The following is an 18,210-nucleotide window of genomic DNA, read 5'->3' as shown; positions in this document are numbered from 1 at the left end:
TATGGCAGAATGCAGGTAAAACAGAGCATGAGACATAAAATTCTCCTCCCAAGGAGTTCAGTCACAAATGTAATTAACACATTTTTTTTAAACGAGTGTCATCAGCATGGAAGCATGTCCTCTGGAATGATGGCCAAAGCATGAAGAGGCATATGAATCTTTGGCACATCTGGCATGTAAATATCTTGCGACACCACCTGCAACAGTGCCATGTGAATGCCTGTTCTCTCTTTCAAGTGACATTGTAATTAAGAAGTGGGCAGCATTATGTCCCTTAAATGTAAACAAACTTGTTTCTCTTAGCCATTGGCTGAACAAGAAATAGGATTGAGTGGACTTGTAGGCGCCGAAGTTTTACATTCTTTCGTTTTTGAGTGCAGTTATGTAACAAAAAAAAATCTACATTTGTAATTTGCACTTTCATGGTCAAAGGATTGCAGTACAGTACTTGTATGAGGTAAATTGAAAAATACTTTCTTTTCTTTACCATTTTTACAGTGAAAATATTTGTAATCAAAAATAATATAAAGTGAGCAATGTACACTTCGTATTCTATGTTGTAATTGAAATGGATATATTTGAAAATGTAGAAAACCTCCAAAAATATTTAATAAATTTCAACTGGTATTCTATTGTTTAACCGTGCGATTAATCACAATTAATTATTTTGAGTTACTTTCGTGAGTTAACTATGATTAATCGACAGCCCTATTTATAGTCTAATTTCAGTTATCCATCCTCAAAAATATCGGGTTTAAACAAATAAGACTTCAAACTATAGTATGGCTAGTAGATGTCACTATACTTTGTAAATTCAAGACTTTGGTTAAATTTTTTAGGTAAGTAATAATTTTTACTGTAGCGCAGTTGCCTTCTCTCATAAGGGGTGTTGTGCAAAATCCACAAAAATTATTCAAGAGCTGGAAAAAATGTCTTAAAGTGAGAGACTTAAAGAACTCATTTGTTTAGCTTATCAAAAAGAAGATCACAATCCTTAATCTAGCAAAGAGAGGCATAATGGGAACCAGTAGTTGAAAGTTAAAGCTTAAACATTCAGGTTAGAAATAAGGCAAAGAAAATTAACAGTGAGGATGATTAACCACTGAAACAAACTACAAAGGGAAGTGGTGGATTCTCCATCCTTGATGGCTTCAAATTAAGACTGTATGCCTTTCTGGAAGACATGCTGTAGTCCAGGGGTGAACAAACTACAGCCTGCGGGCCACATCTGGCCCATCAGCCAATTTGATCCGGCCCTTGAGCTTCCGCTGGGGAGTAGGGTCTGGGGTTTACCCCACTGCCACGCTCCAGCTGAGGAGTGGGGTCCGGGGCCGCTCTGCGCAGCTCCCAGAAGCAGTGTCATGTCCTCCCTCTGGCTCCTACATTTAGGGGTAGCCAGGGGGCTCCGCGCGCTGCCCCCGCCCCGCTCCTACTCCCTTTGGCCAGGAACTCTGGCCAATGAGAGCTGCAGGGGCGGCGCCTGCGGATGGGGTGTCACACACAGCCGCCTGGCCACACCTCTGCATAGGAGCCATAGGAGGGACATGCCATTGCCTCCGGGAGCTGCCTGGGGTAAGTGCCGCCCAGAGCCTGCACCCCTGAGCCCCTACCATGCCCCAACCCCCTGCCCCAGCACTGATTCCCCTCCTGCCCTCTGAACCCCTCAATCCCAGCCCGGAGCACCTTCTTGCACCCCAAATCCCTCATCCCCAGCCCCAGACCAGAGCCTGCATCCCCAGCTGGAGCCCCCAACCCCCCTGCACCCCAAAGCCCCCTCCCACACCCTGAACTCATTTCTGGCCCCACCTCAATGCCCGCACCCCCAGCCAGAGCCCTCACTCCCTCCTGCACCCCAATCCCAATTTCATGAGCGTTCATGGCCCACCATACCATTTCCAGACCTCGGGCCTAAAGGTTTGCCCACCTCTGCGGTAGTCAAACACTTTGGGTTAAATACAGGGGTAACTGGGTGAAATTCAATGGCCTGTGTTATACAGGAGGTCAGATTACATGATCTAATAGTCCCTTCTGGTCTTAAAATCCATGAATATATGAAAGACTAAAATTCTGGCAGTATCTTTTAACTCCTAGAAATATCTTTCCTTAATTGCAATATGTAGATCTAAAAAATGAGTGATCCCAATGATCTACTACTACACAAGCAATGTATAGAACCTTGTTATTAAATGGCTTGAAATAAATAGATCTTTACTCAAAAAATGTGTATGCCAAACAAATGCAATATTATGCTTTCTAGTGCATCCAAGAATTTCAGCACTTGTAGTGCCAATGATTTTGAGAAACTCATTTTGAATGGTGGAGGAAACTGTCTTAAAAATGCTCCAAAACCAAGTGATATTTTCACAGAACCTTTCTGTGGCAATAACATGGTGGATAAGAATGAAGAATGCGATTGTGGCAAACCCCAGGTACAGTACTTCAGTTCATTTGGGCACCCAGGCTTCAATCTCAACCTGTTTTGTACAAAGACATTCCTTGGGGGAAGGGGTAGAGTGGGGGCAGGGCCCAAGGCGGAGCAGGGGTCAAGCACCCCCAGGGAAATGAGGAGGCCGGCGCTTGTGATTGGTACTACTTAGAATATATGCTAGCAAATACCAGTGGTGAGGAAAAACCCATGTTCAGTTGAAGGTTTTTTCTGGCACCAAAAAAAACCCCCTAAAAACAATTAATTTCTATATTGTACTCTTAACTTGGAAAATAAAATATATTGAGTGCTACAAACTGTTAATAGAAACCTATGGAGTTCTGCTTCTCTAGGACCCTGTTCTATTTAGAAAAGCAGTTGTTGCTTTACCTGTTGTTGCTCTTATCCCTATGCAAATAGCCAATCAAAAAGAAAATTTCTCTCTAGTTTCTGATAGATAGCCAAACTGCATGTTGCCTTCCAATAGGACAGAGAACTTTAAACTTCAAACACTGAAAGAGACTCAGTACATTTGGCTTCTGGTCAGAACTTAGTCCGACTGTGTACTTCAGAAACCCCTGACTATAGAGAAAAGTAAAAACACTGTGTGCCTAATTCATGCCTTTGCTATAGGAGTGTACTAATCCTTGCTGTGATGCTGTAACCTGCAAATTTAAGTCTGGATCACAGTGTGCTGAAGGGTTGTGCTGTGAAAATTGCAAGGTAGGCTGGAGGAACCCTTTTTTGTTAATTTATGTTCTTAACTTAAACAATTGGTACTAATTAGTAGTGAATATTTTTTTTTTATTTTTAGAAATGGGTCTATCACAGTGTCTTTAGACACCTGTACATACATTATCAAAACCGTATTCAGAAATATAGATAAAAGTAGGGACAGTGGGTGAACAAAGAATCTTGGTCTGAGGATTCATGGCTTTATGTGTGATCTTCAGCTTACAAATGAAGTGTTGTCTCTGGCCTGACTTCTGCTATTAGGCAGAAGTAATTAGATGTCATGTAGCAGTGCTCTCGTTACTGCAGGATCAAGTGTCCATGCATCCCCTGTCTAGTCATCACTTCTTATCTGGTGTTTATAAATGCCACACTCTGAACCAGTGCTGTGCAGGATCAAGCTCATCAACTGTATCAACATGCCACAAAAAACTCACAGGAGTGGCATACGTGCTCTGTATACTGATATGAAGAACTATGTTCATCTTCCTCAAATTTACAAGCATATTTTCTTTCCGAACCTACCACATAATCATTGTATACCTGTGTGTTAGAATTTCTCCTATTGCAAAATAAATCAGAGTAACTTTCTGTTCCATTTATAGTTTAAAGTGGCAGGAGTGGAATGTAGACCAAAAATGAATTTCTGTGATCTACCTGAATACTGCAATGGGACATACCCATACTGCCCAGATGATGTATATATCATGAATGGCTACCCATGTAACAACATGAAAGAATACTGCTATAGTGGGGTTTGCCAGAATCTTGATTCACAGTGTGAATCTATCTACGGACAAGGTATTTTTAAACTGTTTGTCTGTGTAACAGAATTCATATTAATAGGAAAAATTCACTCAGATGCTCTGTCTTGGACTTAGGATTTAAAGAGCCATTGTGGATTATTTGTTTTTATTGAATATATTAGTTGTTAAAAATTTGATATTGTTCTTTTAGGGGCAAGAAAAGCACCCGATATTTGTTTTGAAGTAGCCAACTTGAAGGGAGATAGATTTGGAAACTGTGGAATGTCAAGTGGAACGTACAATAAATGTCCCATTGAGTAAGTGACTAGCAGGTATAAATTGAATCTAATCTTTCCTCCTGTCATTTATTCATATAAACAGTACCATAATGTAGAGTATATATTTATACAGATAATGCTTACGTGCTCCAGTACTTTGGCCTACCTGAGTTATCAAATTTACCTGCATTCATCTTCATTTTTTATTAGTCTGTTTTAAATTGATGAAAATAATTTCTTAAAACCAATTTAAACAATATGTATAAAACTCAACTTTACTTAAATGTTCTTTTGAAGGAACTGAACCAGATTCTCGCCTCTGAACCAGCCCTTCTGTGCTGCTTAGGCCGTGGAAAGGAGCTATAATCTGTCAGTACTTGGCCAGCTGACAGGTCCCTTGATGGATAGGAACTCTCAATGGCAGAAAGCTGACCCACCTAGTTCCTGCATCAACCACGCTCCCAGCACAGCACAGTGGGAGGGAGGGGATGTATCAGGCTGTGCTTCACTAATTCTCAGATGGCATATAGTCCCTAGATCAGCCTATGGTTCCCTAACTTAGATGGAAGATGGGGCAGATCAGGCCACAGAATCAGGTAGCCATAAACAGCCGATCTTGGCACAGGAGAGAGTCTGGCCCATCATCACATGTATTTTTAAAATAGATGACCTACAGCAGATCTTTCCTTGTAAAAAATAAAAAACCACATAGGAGGGCCAAAGTAATGCACTACACTGCATTATATAATTTTATAACCTGGGGTGTGACCCTGCTCTGAAGACAAACATATTAATCTCCCGAAGGGCTTTTCTGTGGTTCTCATCACTATAGAACTGAGCATATGGAATTGTAATTTGTTTTTCAAGGCTTATAACTTGGCCAAATTTGGGCAGATTTTCACAGGGAAGGCAAAAGGCACAACCCTGTCAGAAAGGCCACTCCCCTGCCAAATTTCAAGTTCCTGCTACAAAGCATGGAGCTGCTAAAACTGTTCAAATAAAAGCTTGCAGAAATTTTTTAACGCGGACAAAACAATATATTTTCCCCTAGCCTCATTCTTGGCAATAGCTTAATCCTTTTGTAAGAATTTTTCCAAAAATGTCAACCTGAGGCAACACCCAGCATGCAAAATTTCAGCCCAAATGGTTAAAGTCTGGCAAAGTTATAAGCACCTGAAAACAGGTTCTTATGATGAGAAGTGTCGGACAACCTTAATAGGCCGTGCTACCGGCCTTGCGTATAGCAGGGGCATGTGTGTTTATATACCCATAGTCAAACACATATATTATGGTGATATCCATCTGATAAATTGCAGAGCCATATGCTAAAATACATTTATCAGGCACCATTAATCCTCTTTATCAACAGGACTCTCTCCACTAATGCATCTCCATAGGGATTACTTCTCGTATCCCAGGCTTTTGAGCAGCTTCTGTCAGATGCCATTTCTTTTTAAATAACCTGCAAGAGAAATGTTTCCTCTTTTCCCTCAAATGTGGAAATACCTTGTATACACACACGCACACAAAATTACATTGTGCCAAAGGCTCAGAATAGGCAGTCTTCAATATATATAAAATATGATACACACACACACACACACACACACATACACAAAAAAAGAGAAGGGAAAACTTCCTTAGAATATGAGATTTCCAGCAAGAGAAAATTATTGGCTCATAGTGTAAATTGTGTGAATTTATTAATAAATAATATTTTTGTATTGAGTCTGTTTTCTCCCTGTTACCTTCTATTTGTATTTTATTCATTTATTACAGACATAGTCTATGTGGCAAACTTCAGTGTACATCTGTCAGTCTTGAAAATCTTCCTGCTTCTAGTGTTGTCAGCAATCAAGATGGTGTTTCATGTGTGACTTCTGACTTTGACCTAGGGTCAGATATCCCTGATCCTGCTCAAGTTCAAAAGGGAACTGCTTGTGGAAAAGGAAAGGTAAGGTAGATCACAGCAGTTATTGCAGAATGCATGACACTTACTGAAAAGTTCTCTTTTTAATACATCTTACTATAAGACCCTTAGCTTTCAAAAGCATTAAGCCACATTTTAATTTTCCTCATAACCACATTGGCTCATGACTCTCAAAATACTTGTCTCATAAAGAGTGTCTGTGTGTACTATAACCTTTGGTGTTCAGCAGGGAGAATCCCCTCAGACTTACAGGAATTGCCTTTTATTTGTCCCATGAAATTCCATTCAGATTTAACTGACATATGAATTGTTAAAAATTGCTGTTTTCCTTCTCTCCCTTGCACTCCGCAGGAAAATTTTGGCAGCATGACAAAATCAATAAAGAGGCAGGGCTCAGGCCACCACCGAAGCAGCAGCACCAGCAGCATACATTGCATTGGGAACACAGGGTTACAGTTGGAGCAGCTTTTTCCACTTCCTATTAGAGAGCCAGCTCACTTCCCCATCACCCCTAGACACAGCAACCCATGTCCTCCCCAGTCAAACAGCTGTCTGCTATGGCCAGCATATGCTGTTGGAACAAGTTGTAGCACTCTGCTGCAATGCTGAACATTCAAGATTCACTGTGCTGATGGGAGTTTGTTACCGTTGAACAATGTAGAATTTATTTGATCTTGTTCTAAAAAAAATGAAAATTACATACAAAATTATATACAAAATCTGCATTAAAAGAACATTGGTAAGATTGCCAAGTCAAACACTCAAAAGTTAGGAGACTCCAGATCTATGGTTCTCCACACGACGTTAATTCAGTCCCCTTGTGCATATATGCATTATGATACAAGCTTTAATGATGTGATCATATACTATTTTTTCACAGCACTGTGGCCTGAGTCAGTGCACTGGAGGGACACAAGGAGCAGAAATAGGGCTATGTGAGCAACTGTAAATCTGGCATTTCCTAATTTTTGAGTGCTTAACTTTGCAGTTGAAGTAATGTTCTTCGTAGATTTTTTGTGTTTTATATGTATGTGTGTGCATGTGTGTGTCTATATATTGGTATAATAAATCATACTTAATGTTCATTTATATATACATACACACAGAGAAGTAGTATTTATTAGCTCTGTACCATAAAGCCTGCTGTTTGGTTTAACAAAGCTTTAAAATAAATAGTGATTCATATTCTGATTTCATTTCCATCAAAGTATGTCCTAGTGCATGAAAATGTGTGATAAATTAAACCAGAGTTCTAAAGAATCAAGTGTTTTTAGACAGCCTTGTTTCTCACCACTTACATATTGCAGTATTACTGTTTTTATGTATATTATTTTATGTGTATAAAAATATTAGAGTAGTTGAAGTGCTCTTTTAAAATAGATATTTAATATTTTTCAGGCCTGTGTAGACTTTAAATGTGTTAATGCAAGTGAGCTTGGTTACAACTGCGATGTAATGCAGAAGTGTAATAATCGTGCTGTAAGTATATTGTTTTTGTTACATTAGGCTTCTAGAGATTATTGATAGGTGCAATAGATCTAAATAAATAAAATAAATAATGAAACATATGCTTAGTTTTTTCTAATCTGTACTAAAAGTCAAATTCATTATTTGTATCTATAGTTCCTGTTACCAATGCACTGTAAAACATTCATCACTAATGTGGATAGTACATTTAATATGAAATAGGCAAAGTAGATCCAATTACATTACTAGATGAGCTGTCCAATTTTGAAAGCAATGTAATTCTCTGCAGAGAAAATATAATGAATTATGTAATATTCCTGTGTGAAAAATCAGAACAGGATCCAGATATAGTAAAACCCAGAAGCTCTCCTTTGAAACAATGTTCTATGCAAGACAAATGAGAAAAGGGGCTAATTGCTGTAGAGGCTTTGCTGTCACAGGAGCCAGCAATATCATTCACAATGTATGGGAATGCCAATGGAGGAGAAAAAATGGTTGTGCCAAGATCCCTCCTTCAGCTATCCACCACCCTCTGTTTTCACACACAGTTCTTCATGTACAACTCTAAATATGATTTGTTCATTTGGCAGTTCTGATTTGTTCTAAATGAATGTACACGTTTAGGCTGCAATTCTACAAAGGGATCCATTAGCACAGCCCTTTGCAACCACATGGAGTCTCATTAACTTCAATTGGATTATCTGTGAGAGTCATTGTACTCTCAGGGGAGTAACCCTGAGGAGGTTCAGCTTCTTATACTACAACCAACCCTCACTCTGGGGTTGACCATAAATGTTGTAATGTTCCAAACTTTTCTAGGTACATGCTAGTACTACTTACATACCACTAGCTCAGAAAGGTCTGAAGGCTGTAGCCTGAGGTGGCTTCCAAATAAAACACTTCATATGGCTGATAAAAAAGGAGTCTTTAGAAAAGAGTACAGCTACCATAGACACAAGATGTTATTCAATTTTATAAGTCTTTCATCTAAATAATCTATGGTGTTATGAGTGACAATTGTAAAGAAATTCATTTTGACTTGGAACCTAATGCCCCTTCAAGCATGGAATTTGGGCCCTGTTCCAAAACCAGTTGAAGTCAATGAGAGTCCTTTTATTGACTGCAGTGCACTTTGGGTCAGGCTCTTGGTTAACAATCCTGAATGGAACCCTTCTTTTTTCCCATCTCTCAAATGGAATATGGAGAATTAAATAATACAAATGCAAAAATGACATTTCAGTGCTACGAAACATTTATTTAATTGTGGTATCTTGTGTGGTCACAGGTGTGTAACAACAATGGGAATTGTCACTGCAATCCTGGATGGGCTCCTCCTTTCTGTGATAAATCAGGTTATGGTGGCAGTATTGACAGTGGTCCAACTCATATAGGTAGGATACTGAAGCTCTTTCAGTTTGACTGTAATGTCTGATAAAATAAACTACTACTTACTTTCGTCTCCTTTTTATTTATATTATGGTAGCACATAGGAGCCCCACCCATGGACCAGGACCCCAGAGGATGGACAAAATCCTCTGCTGGCTTAACACCACTGACTTAAAGGGAGTTATCTGCAGTGTACTTATAGCTGTGCCAGTGCCAGGATATTAGAGAGATAAGGTGGGATTTAGTCCTGCTCACAATCTGGCCCCAACATTTATATTGTGTAAGGTTGTACTACAAAACAAATCTGATATTTTTTTCTTAAAAAATATTCTAATTGTTTAGAAATCATTATTTTTATAAAAACACAAAAATAAATATATTATTACAAAAACAGATACAAGTCTGTTTACATCACAAAAGTTCAAGTTGATTACAGCTGTGGGCTAAACCCTGTGCTCCTTAGTCACTTAAAGAATTGGTAGGATCATGCATGTGAATAAAGTGTTCAGGATTTGATCCACCCATCTAAGTAAATTTAGGAAATCCTGATAAGCAGAATGGGCCAAATCCTGCTTGCTTTTTATATATACCATAGAGCATGTTACACACTTTTTTATTTTTTGTATAAAAATCTAATTGATCCATAACTTTATAAAAAACCTTTTATCTGTTACTGAATTCTTATTTTGAAAAGAAAAACAACCTACTTTTGATTTGTCAGTGTGCTGAAGAAAATATGTCAAATCACAGAAATACTGAAAATTGGGATGTGCAGGCAAATAATTTTTTTTAAAGGTGAAATTGTGTTTTTCCGTTTCAGGGATCTTGAAAAAATAAACATTGTGGGAAAAGATAGAAAAGTTAGCACATTACTTTCATCTCTTAAAAAAAAAAAAAAAAAAAGCAAGCAGATCCTGGGGCCAGATCCTGCTTGTCTGATTTATACTATTAGTTACATTGACTTAATTGGAGCTACTTGTATGTGTATGCTGGTCAGAATTTTATCTCTGATTACTTAAAGGTTTTAGCATTCTCAACAAGAAGGTTCATATAGCAGCAAAATGTTTGCATAATGAAGTTAAACAAAATGATTAGCTCATGCTGTTTGCATTGCTTTTTTCTAGATACATCACTTAGAGATGGCTTGCTTGTATTTTTCCTGCTTGTGCTTCCAGTGTTGATTGCAGTCGTAATAGCATTTATCAAGAGAGATGCAATAAAGAGAAGGTTTTGCCGGAAAAGTAGAAGACGATACAGGTGTCAAAAATTTATTTTCATCACAACCAATGTCATTCTTGTCACAATAGAGTATTTCATCACTTGATATATCATGTTCTAATGCTACTCAGAGCAGGTCTTAATGTCACCAAGTATTATAAAGCCAGACCCCTGTGATGACTTTGTCTGTACTAGGGCTCCCACCACTTCTACCACCAGTAGAATTGTCCTGGTTTTATCAACAGTAAGAAATAGTTGTCAAAATACCCAGTCTAACCACAGCCTAAAGGGAGAATCTGCCTAAGTATTTATTGATTTTCTCTAGATTTGATGCTCATGATTGGATGATGCAAGATTCACAGGGTAATGAAACGTCATCTCTGTAAATTAAATTAGAAAGAGAGATCTGTAGCTTCTATGTTTTGTCATGTAAGGATGGTATCATGTCTTTCTTTAAGTGCAGCTAGTCACAAATGTACCTCACTATAGCTGTCTGTGTTATAAAATCTTCCAGCTGGGGAAACTCTATCCCCCATTGCTTCTTACTTCTTTAGAATATTAATAAACTAATTCTGGGTTTTGACAGATAAAAAGTACAGATACAGTCCATTTCTTTTCTGGAATAGGTTGGAAAAATTACTACATTTTGAAAAAAGTAAGTATAGGACTGGTGGTAGGATGCACTAAATTAGTTGCAGTGAAGAAGTAAAGGGAGATCATATCAACATTTGAAGGTCTAATTTGAGGGTCTGTTAAAGTTTGAAAAAGGGGGAGTGGATTCAGTGGTATTGTAAATAAGGTGACATTTCATCCTCTGGTCTTTAGGGGAACTTAAAAGTTAATACTGTATTCCATTGTGTTATTGATTAGATCATAGGCATTGCTTCAGATTTGCCATATTTACATCCTCTGAAACTGCTGTTTGGCTGGAGGCAGTTTTCTGTAAGGCTGGGTTACAGTGCAGTGGTTCAGAAAGCCAATGTTAGTTTCGGAAGATGATCTGTACAATGGAAAAAGCTAGAAATTTAGGCTCTGATCCTGTAATTGATAGTGTGTGAGTGGACTGTGCATGTGCAAGGCACCATTTAAATCAGTGTGCAGGCAGACGCATTATCAGGTGCAGTATTGGAACTTCCTTTTTTTTTAATTAATCCTTTTCTGTGAGAAACAAATTATGCAGAAAACCCTAAAACTGTGAAATACATATATATATGAAATCCACACTTGTAAATTCTGTATCTCCAAATAAAGATTAAAAAGAAAAGAAACACTGGGCCAGAAGTTGCCCTAAATTATGTTCATGTAGTTCTACACTTTTGGCCTCCCGGTGCGTTTGTGTTTTTCTCAGGCAGCAAAGTTTGTGGCTATTTAGGAACCTTTTTGTTTTCATTAAACTGTTCAGTTCCTCTCCTCTACTCACTTCTCAAGTATTGTTTTCTAATATATATTGTATTCATTTATTGTCATATTTGTATTAAGTAGCACCTGGAGGCACCCGTGGTACTAAGCTTTATATAAACATACAGTAGGAGATAGTCCCTGCCCTGAAGATCTTACAGACAAAATAGACAATTCAGATAAAGGGTGGTAAGGGAAATAGAGACACAGAGAAGTAAATGACTTGTCCAAGGTCATACAGTGACAGAACCAGACAAAGAACCCTGATCTCCAAACCCCGGATCAGTGCCCTAGCTACTGGGCCATACTGTTCCTTAAATGTAATTAATCTAGATTTATATTAATTTTTCTGATTATGTGAATTTTATTCTAGGGATAACAATACACAGCAACCAAAGCAAAATAATGAACCTAACCAGAATAACGCTATAAATAATCAGGTAAGACAATGTATGATCGTACTCTCTCCTGTTGAATAAATTTCACTGATGACTAAGTTACAGTACTTTAGAAATCATGGTGCATTTTTGGACTTCTGTGTGGTCTGACTTTGTGATATAATAGATTAGAGCCATACGAATATCACAGGGCATTTGAAGGGATTTACACCATTTTACTCAGGATTTAGGCCTATTTTATTATTGTTTAGGTTAGGATGAGAGATTCTACCACCCACTGGCCTCATGATCCTCCATTCAGCAAAGGGAAGCTGGGCAACACTCAGTAGTGCTCTTAGTACTGACCAGAGGTGCTTCCTTCTCACAGGAACTGAACATCAGTCTGCAGAGCTCTTTGCTAGCCCAAATAATGCTGGACCTAAACTGTGATCCACATAGAGCAATTGCCAAGCCAGCCCATAGGTCCATTTCTGGCAAAAATAAATAAGAAATGCTAAGCAAATATGAAGAATTTGCAGAGAAAATGAAAAAAAAGCACTGAAACTTTCATGGATTTTAAAATTAGGGAATAAAGCAAAATACTAGAAGTGTGACCTTGCTAAAGAAACCTCTTTAAAAATAAACTAAATTAATAGGAAAGTATGTTTGGAACACACAGTTTTGTTTTCTCTTTCCCATCTCCCTGGCACACTATCCATTAAAAAAAAAAAAAAAAAAAAAAAAAGCTGGTGTCATTTTGAAATGTTTGTGTTGTTTTATAGTCATGATGTTGAGAACTTGCCCCGAATGCCTTTAAGTTTTGTGTCTGCTGTCTTCAGTGTTTTCCCCAAATCCCTCTCTATTCTTTTCTTTATTCCTGTTTTTTGTCTTTTCTCTCATTCTAATTTCTCTTTCCTTTTTCTGTGTTCAGTTCTCTTGTTATTTAATAGTAAATTGTTTATAGAGCTTTGCAAATATTAACTTTTTACTTCTCATAACACTCCAGTGCAGTATTTAAGTGAGTGTAATCCCATTTTACAAATAGAGAAACTGAGCCATGGAGAAGGTTAAGTAAGTTGCCCAGCATCACTCAGGAAATCTGGGGTAGATGTCAGAATAGAACCCAGATTTCCTGGCTCCCAATCCTGTGGTCACGCCACAGGCCCCTACTCCTCATACTTCTCACACAAAGGCTTTTAATCTCTTCAATTCCATGCTTTTCATTTCCCAGACATCCTTCTGCTGCCCCTTCTGATAATTTTTTCAAAGTGCCTTGGGGATGAGCAGATAATCTGACCCCGACATACATACGTATTTTCCCTGTAGATCAGCATGAAAATGGCAGACTGCCACTTTCTAATGGCAATTGCTACACACTCAGTCATAAAGTAATAGTTTGTAGAGGAGAAAGAAAGTTCTGGAGCTGAAGCACAGTAGATCTGGCTCCTATTCCCAGCAGTGCCACAATCTTTGTGTGAGACCCTGGGCCTCAGTTTTCTCATCTGTATAATAGCGATGATAATGCTTTCCTACCTCACAGGAAATTTGAGAGGTTTGATAAATTATTTGCAAAGTGCTTTGAGATCCTTAGATACTTCTATAGAAATTCAAAGTATTATTAAATGCTAAACTCTTAAAACTGAAAAGGATTTGTCATAATTTTTGAAGTATTTTGTCAAAAAATGGTATTAAGTATTCTGCTATTTTTGACAAATGTATATAGTGTTCTCAGTTAAAGATTTACAATAGTATATTTATAATTTTATTTATTAATAATTAATAATTAGCCACATGTGTTTTTTCAAAGATATGTCTAGTGTTAATGGGTTTTTTGTAACTTCTTTTTATTTCATACTTGTTGCTCTCTTTTCCAGCCTGCAACAACCAATTCTGGAATTTTTACAATATCGCATTTTCCTGCTCCAAGGTTTGTAATTTTAAATTTTTTTACTGTATTTTTTAAAAATGTGTTCATTGCATTATCATCACAAACAAAGGGCGTAAAGCGGCTAGTAAATCCGGCACACTCCTAGCTCTCTTCTCTAGTGGCTTTTGTACAGTGTTTTGTACATTGTAAAATAGGCAATATTTAGTGTTTATATATTTGCAGAGAAGTTTTCAAAAATCTTTTCTTGTCGTCATTCTGAAGTCACACAATGCTATCAAGATGGCCCTATACTAGAGAGACATTTTTCTTCATTAAGAAGCAAATCCAGCCTGCTATCAAGGATGCATAGATAACAGCACCAGTGTTTCTGTTATGCAAGGTGGGGAGCTGATGACATGGGCCCATGTAGGGAATGTGCATCTCCTGGACTGTGCCATGTGTAGCTCCCTGTGAACTTCCTGTAATAGAACACTAAACTGTATTATACTATTCCACTGCTAAGTGGCATTGTTTGTAAAATATCTTATTTAAATAAACCTCGGACCATTGTCAGAGCATTAAAGGATCTTGTGATGAACGTATCTGGTATGTATTAGCAAGCTCTGTAGTCAGTCCATATCTAGTACAGGAACATGACACTTTCTGCATAGCAAAATAGAGACTGGAATGTTCAAAAGATAACCTGACCCAAGGATCCTCACAGGGGAAAGAGAACACGCTGCAGAGGTTACTCAAGCCATTGGAGTGGCTGCTGAACTTTTCTGTGGCCTGGAGGGAAAGTGGGAAGGATTCCTGCCCACTGTGCATCTGGTATGTGCCCAGCCCAGCTACCTGGGCCATCCTACTCGTATTTCCATTAGCCTAATTCTCTGAGTGGTCTTAAATGACTGACTCATCACATCAATGCATTCTTTCGCAGTCTGGGTAGCTACAAAACACTTCTGTTACTGACTCTTATTCCTTAATACCTTACTGTGTTATAGCCGTCCTCGAGGATACGTCATCAAAGAACTGTCATCCAGAGTTTTCTGTAATTGTGGGAATTGTTTGCTCAACACTAAATGCATGTGGATGTACAAATTCCCTTGCAAGTTGTAATTTATTTAAATGCCTTACAAACCAAACTAGAGGCTGCAGACTGATTATTGTGGTAGGTGTCTGATATTAGCCTTATGAAAGATGAAATCATATGCAGCCACCTCAGCATTCAAAAGAAGTGCAAAAATAAACAGAGTTCTTGAGAAAAAAAATGAGCAACTGTTTTTAAAAAGCATTTGAGGTAATATTGTAGGGGGCGGGAATGCTGAAGCAGTACTGTTTAAAAACCTCTCAAAACAGTTCCTCTTCCATCTTTACATATCAGTATATTAATATCTTCATTGGTGCTAAATGCTTTTTACTGGTTTCTACAGTAGAGAATTATGAAATATTGTTGTATCTTCAGCCTTATATCAGTCACAAATGCTGCCATTGACAACCTCTTCGGAATGAGAATGTACATGGCTGCATCATTGTGGAGAAAAATGTACCATCAAATTTTCTGAAATTTCCAGTAGAAAGTTGGTCCTGAAATAACACACAATTCCAGAAAAGAAAACGTTAATAACTACAATGTGGGGCCTGCTTCCACTGAAGTTAATAAAAGAATTGGTTCCATATCTAAGCTCAAGATACTCCAGCTTTTTGGATTATTATCACTTATAGCAGACAAAGTGTACTTAGTACTTCAGAAACCAAGATGCAATCAAAGACCTTAGGTCTGAAGTATTTCTCTGTGCCTATGTTACAACTCTTATCTTTTGTTTGTCTTTTCTATTTAGATGGTAAGCTTTTCAGGGAAGAGACTGTCTCTTATTATGTGTATGTGCAGTGTCTAGCACAATGGGGCTGCGATCTCACAAAGCCTGTTAAGTGCTACCATAATATTAATAGTAAATAATTACTAACATTAAAAATATTTTAAAATGGGAGATTCAACACCTTTGTAACAGGCACTTGAGAAATAACATGGATAGGTAGATTTCCTGATACTAATGATCTTTCTCAGCTCCTGAAATATGGTATCAAACATGCACTAAAAGTATTTTTCACTCTTTAGGCAGCCAATACAAAATCAGTTTCCTGCAGCTCCTTCAAGATCTCATCAGCGACCACCTGTCCCGCCCAGACCTGTTGTCTGAAAGCCATTTTTAGGAGTCCTCACAAATTCAGACAAATGCCTTGAGTAAACTGAAAGAAAATGTGGCAAAGGTAAATTAATGACGTATTTTAGAATTGTTATTTTTTTCTTTGTTATATGAAAGTCTCAATCTTGCAGTCCTAGGAGTCAGAACTACCTTTGAAACATAATAGACTGTTTCATCAGAAAAGGCATGATGCTGAGGGGAGATGAACACCTACCATTCAACTTCAGTGGAAGTTACAGGTGCCCAGCTCCACCCAGGCCTTTTTTATCAGAAGGCATAAGAGCCCAACTCTTACCTATAATATGTACAAATAATCATCTCTTCCACAACCTAGACTTTGAGGCACAGCACAAAACTAGCAGCCAGGGAGAAGGGGAGTTTAAGATGGATTTAACTCACCTTCCTAATCCTAAGCCTCTCTGAGGCTCTTGTGTAACTCAGGCAGCTCTGGAGGCCTAAGTTACAACTTCATTGGGCTGTCTGGTGGGAAGCGGCACTGCCTAGCATCTCTGCAGGACCACTGTGCTGGAGCCCTACCTCACCACTCTTTTATGCTAGGGTCTGTGAAGAGATCCTTGGGAGGCAGCATTACGGCTGTCTTCTGAGTGCCTCAGAACCAAGGCTTTTAGGGCTCTTTTATGCCACTTCAGTCCTTTTACACAATGTCCTGGGGCTGGAGCAGTGGTGATACTTATTAGCAATATTACATTTAAACTCAACTATTACAAATAAACAAAAGAATTCTGGTGAAGAGAATATGGGTATAAATAATGAATGTAGCCTCAGCAATAATTTTTACTTTATTACACATATCCTTGTGTACTACCTTATTTACTATACATTTCAGGAAAAAGACTAGCTGCTTAACTACATATTAAATGTTTACTGGTAATTACAATCTGAGATTTCTAGGAATACATCAGCTCTGAAATGAACACATTATAGTCTTGTAGTTCTAAATGTGACACTATCAGCAAGGAGTTTTAATTTAAAAGAAAATAACTAAAATTGCACAGAGTTTGGCAAAATGGACAACTAATGGAATGAGGGCATGGCGAATCATTACATATATCCAGGGTGAAAACACAGTGGAAAAAGAGAAAATGTTAAAGGTGATTCAAAGTGATAGGAATGATAAAATAAAATTAACCAAAGGACACTTCAGGCTAAATATCAGGAAGATTTCCCAGTTGTGGGCCATATCCCTCCCTCCTGAGTCTGTGTGAGACACCTAAGGTGAAGGAAAGCTCCGTAAGAACTGAGTTTGTTCTGTTCTTCTCAGAGGAATTTCCAATAAGGCTGATGGGGAAACAATGTACATTTCTCTGATCCCTTTCCCCTCCCAACATGGATCTCACTGCTACCTGAGCTGCTTTCTGTGCTCACTCACGCCTCCCTAGGGAAGGGAGCACTATAGCAAAGACATTCTTTCACATAGAATGGTGAGATCTATGACTGTTGGGCCAGCTTCATGTGTGAATCTTGGGGGCATAAACTAACATCCTAAAATCTATTAACTTATGGATTTGTCTCCCAAAGGAACAGTGGAAACCCCTTTATTGTCATTTTACAATTGAACCAGACAATGAAACAGAAAATATACTGTAGAAAAACAAAACTCAGCACTGACAAGGAGATGGATTAGATGACCTAAGTCTCTTCCATTTGTAATTTCTCAGTCTGTGGAAGGCAACCATTATTTTTAGTTATATTAAATGTGTGCCCATTGTTAACCTATTGCTTATTGTTTTAATAATAATAGTATGACATGCTGGCAGTATCTTAGTACAACTTGTTAATGTTAGCATATTTAATAGTACCTTTATTTTTTGAATATAAGAAATATAAAAGTTGTCAATTTTGTACTCTAGTAGTGTATATACATCAGGAATCAGTAAATCATTTGCACTGGTACTTCTGATACGGAAAAAAATGTTTACTGAAAACTAGCATTGTAATTTATTTCAAACTAAGTCTGGATAAAAACTGATGGTTTATACCTATATTGGTTGTAATAGCATTCACACATCTAATTTATTATGGAAATACTATCCAGTGTTTCAAGGAGCATTTTGTTATTCCCACCTTGTTAAGTGAATTGACTCAAGCAATAGAGTCAGAGTGTATCTCTTAGAATTTCAGTAACCTCCATATTAAACAAAAATAAAAATGTATCCTA

At 37.9% G+C, this 18,210-nt stretch overlaps 1 protein-coding gene across 6 annotated transcripts in view; it reads left to right on the top strand.

The window, feature by feature from the left end:
• Positions 1 to 18,210, top strand: part of LOC140914974 (disintegrin and metalloproteinase domain-containing protein 9-like) — a 43,749-nt gene extending 25,539 nt beyond the window's left edge. For 4 of the 6 annotated variants that reach the window (XM_073354146.1, XM_073354144.1, XM_073354145.1 and 1 more), the window contains 12 exons: positions 2,258 to 2,429; positions 3,059 to 3,148; positions 3,763 to 3,958; positions 4,115 to 4,220; positions 5,961 to 6,135; positions 7,510 to 7,590; positions 8,864 to 8,969; positions 10,089 to 10,221; positions 11,954 to 12,020; positions 13,832 to 13,884; positions 15,944 to 16,095; positions 17,571 to 18,210. In XM_073354146.1, the coding sequence (XP_073210247.1) occupies positions 2,258 to 2,429; positions 3,059 to 3,148; positions 3,763 to 3,958; positions 4,115 to 4,220; positions 5,961 to 6,135; positions 7,510 to 7,590; positions 8,864 to 8,969; positions 10,089 to 10,221; positions 11,954 to 12,020; positions 13,832 to 13,884; positions 15,944 to 16,025 (1,261 nt within the window). In that variant the 3' untranslated portion in view covers positions 16,026 to 16,095; positions 17,571 to 18,210. Of the gene's footprint in view, positions 1 to 2,257; positions 2,430 to 3,058; positions 3,149 to 3,762; positions 3,959 to 4,114; positions 4,221 to 5,960; positions 6,136 to 6,462; positions 7,382 to 7,509; positions 7,591 to 8,863; positions 8,970 to 9,061; positions 9,199 to 10,088; positions 10,222 to 11,953; positions 12,021 to 13,831; positions 13,885 to 15,943; positions 16,096 to 17,570 lie in introns of those variants that run through there. The other 2 variants (XM_073354147.1, XM_073354148.1) reach the window with 2 other exon arrangements.

This window comes from Lepidochelys kempii, chromosome 7, assembly GCF_965140265.1.
Source record: "Lepidochelys kempii isolate rLepKem1 chromosome 7, rLepKem1.hap2, whole genome shotgun sequence".
NCBI classification, from domain to species: domain Eukaryota; kingdom Metazoa; phylum Chordata; order Testudines; family Cheloniidae; genus Lepidochelys; species Lepidochelys kempii.
Note: the sequence above shows the minus strand (reverse complement) of the source record. Positions and strands in the feature narration are given on the sequence as shown.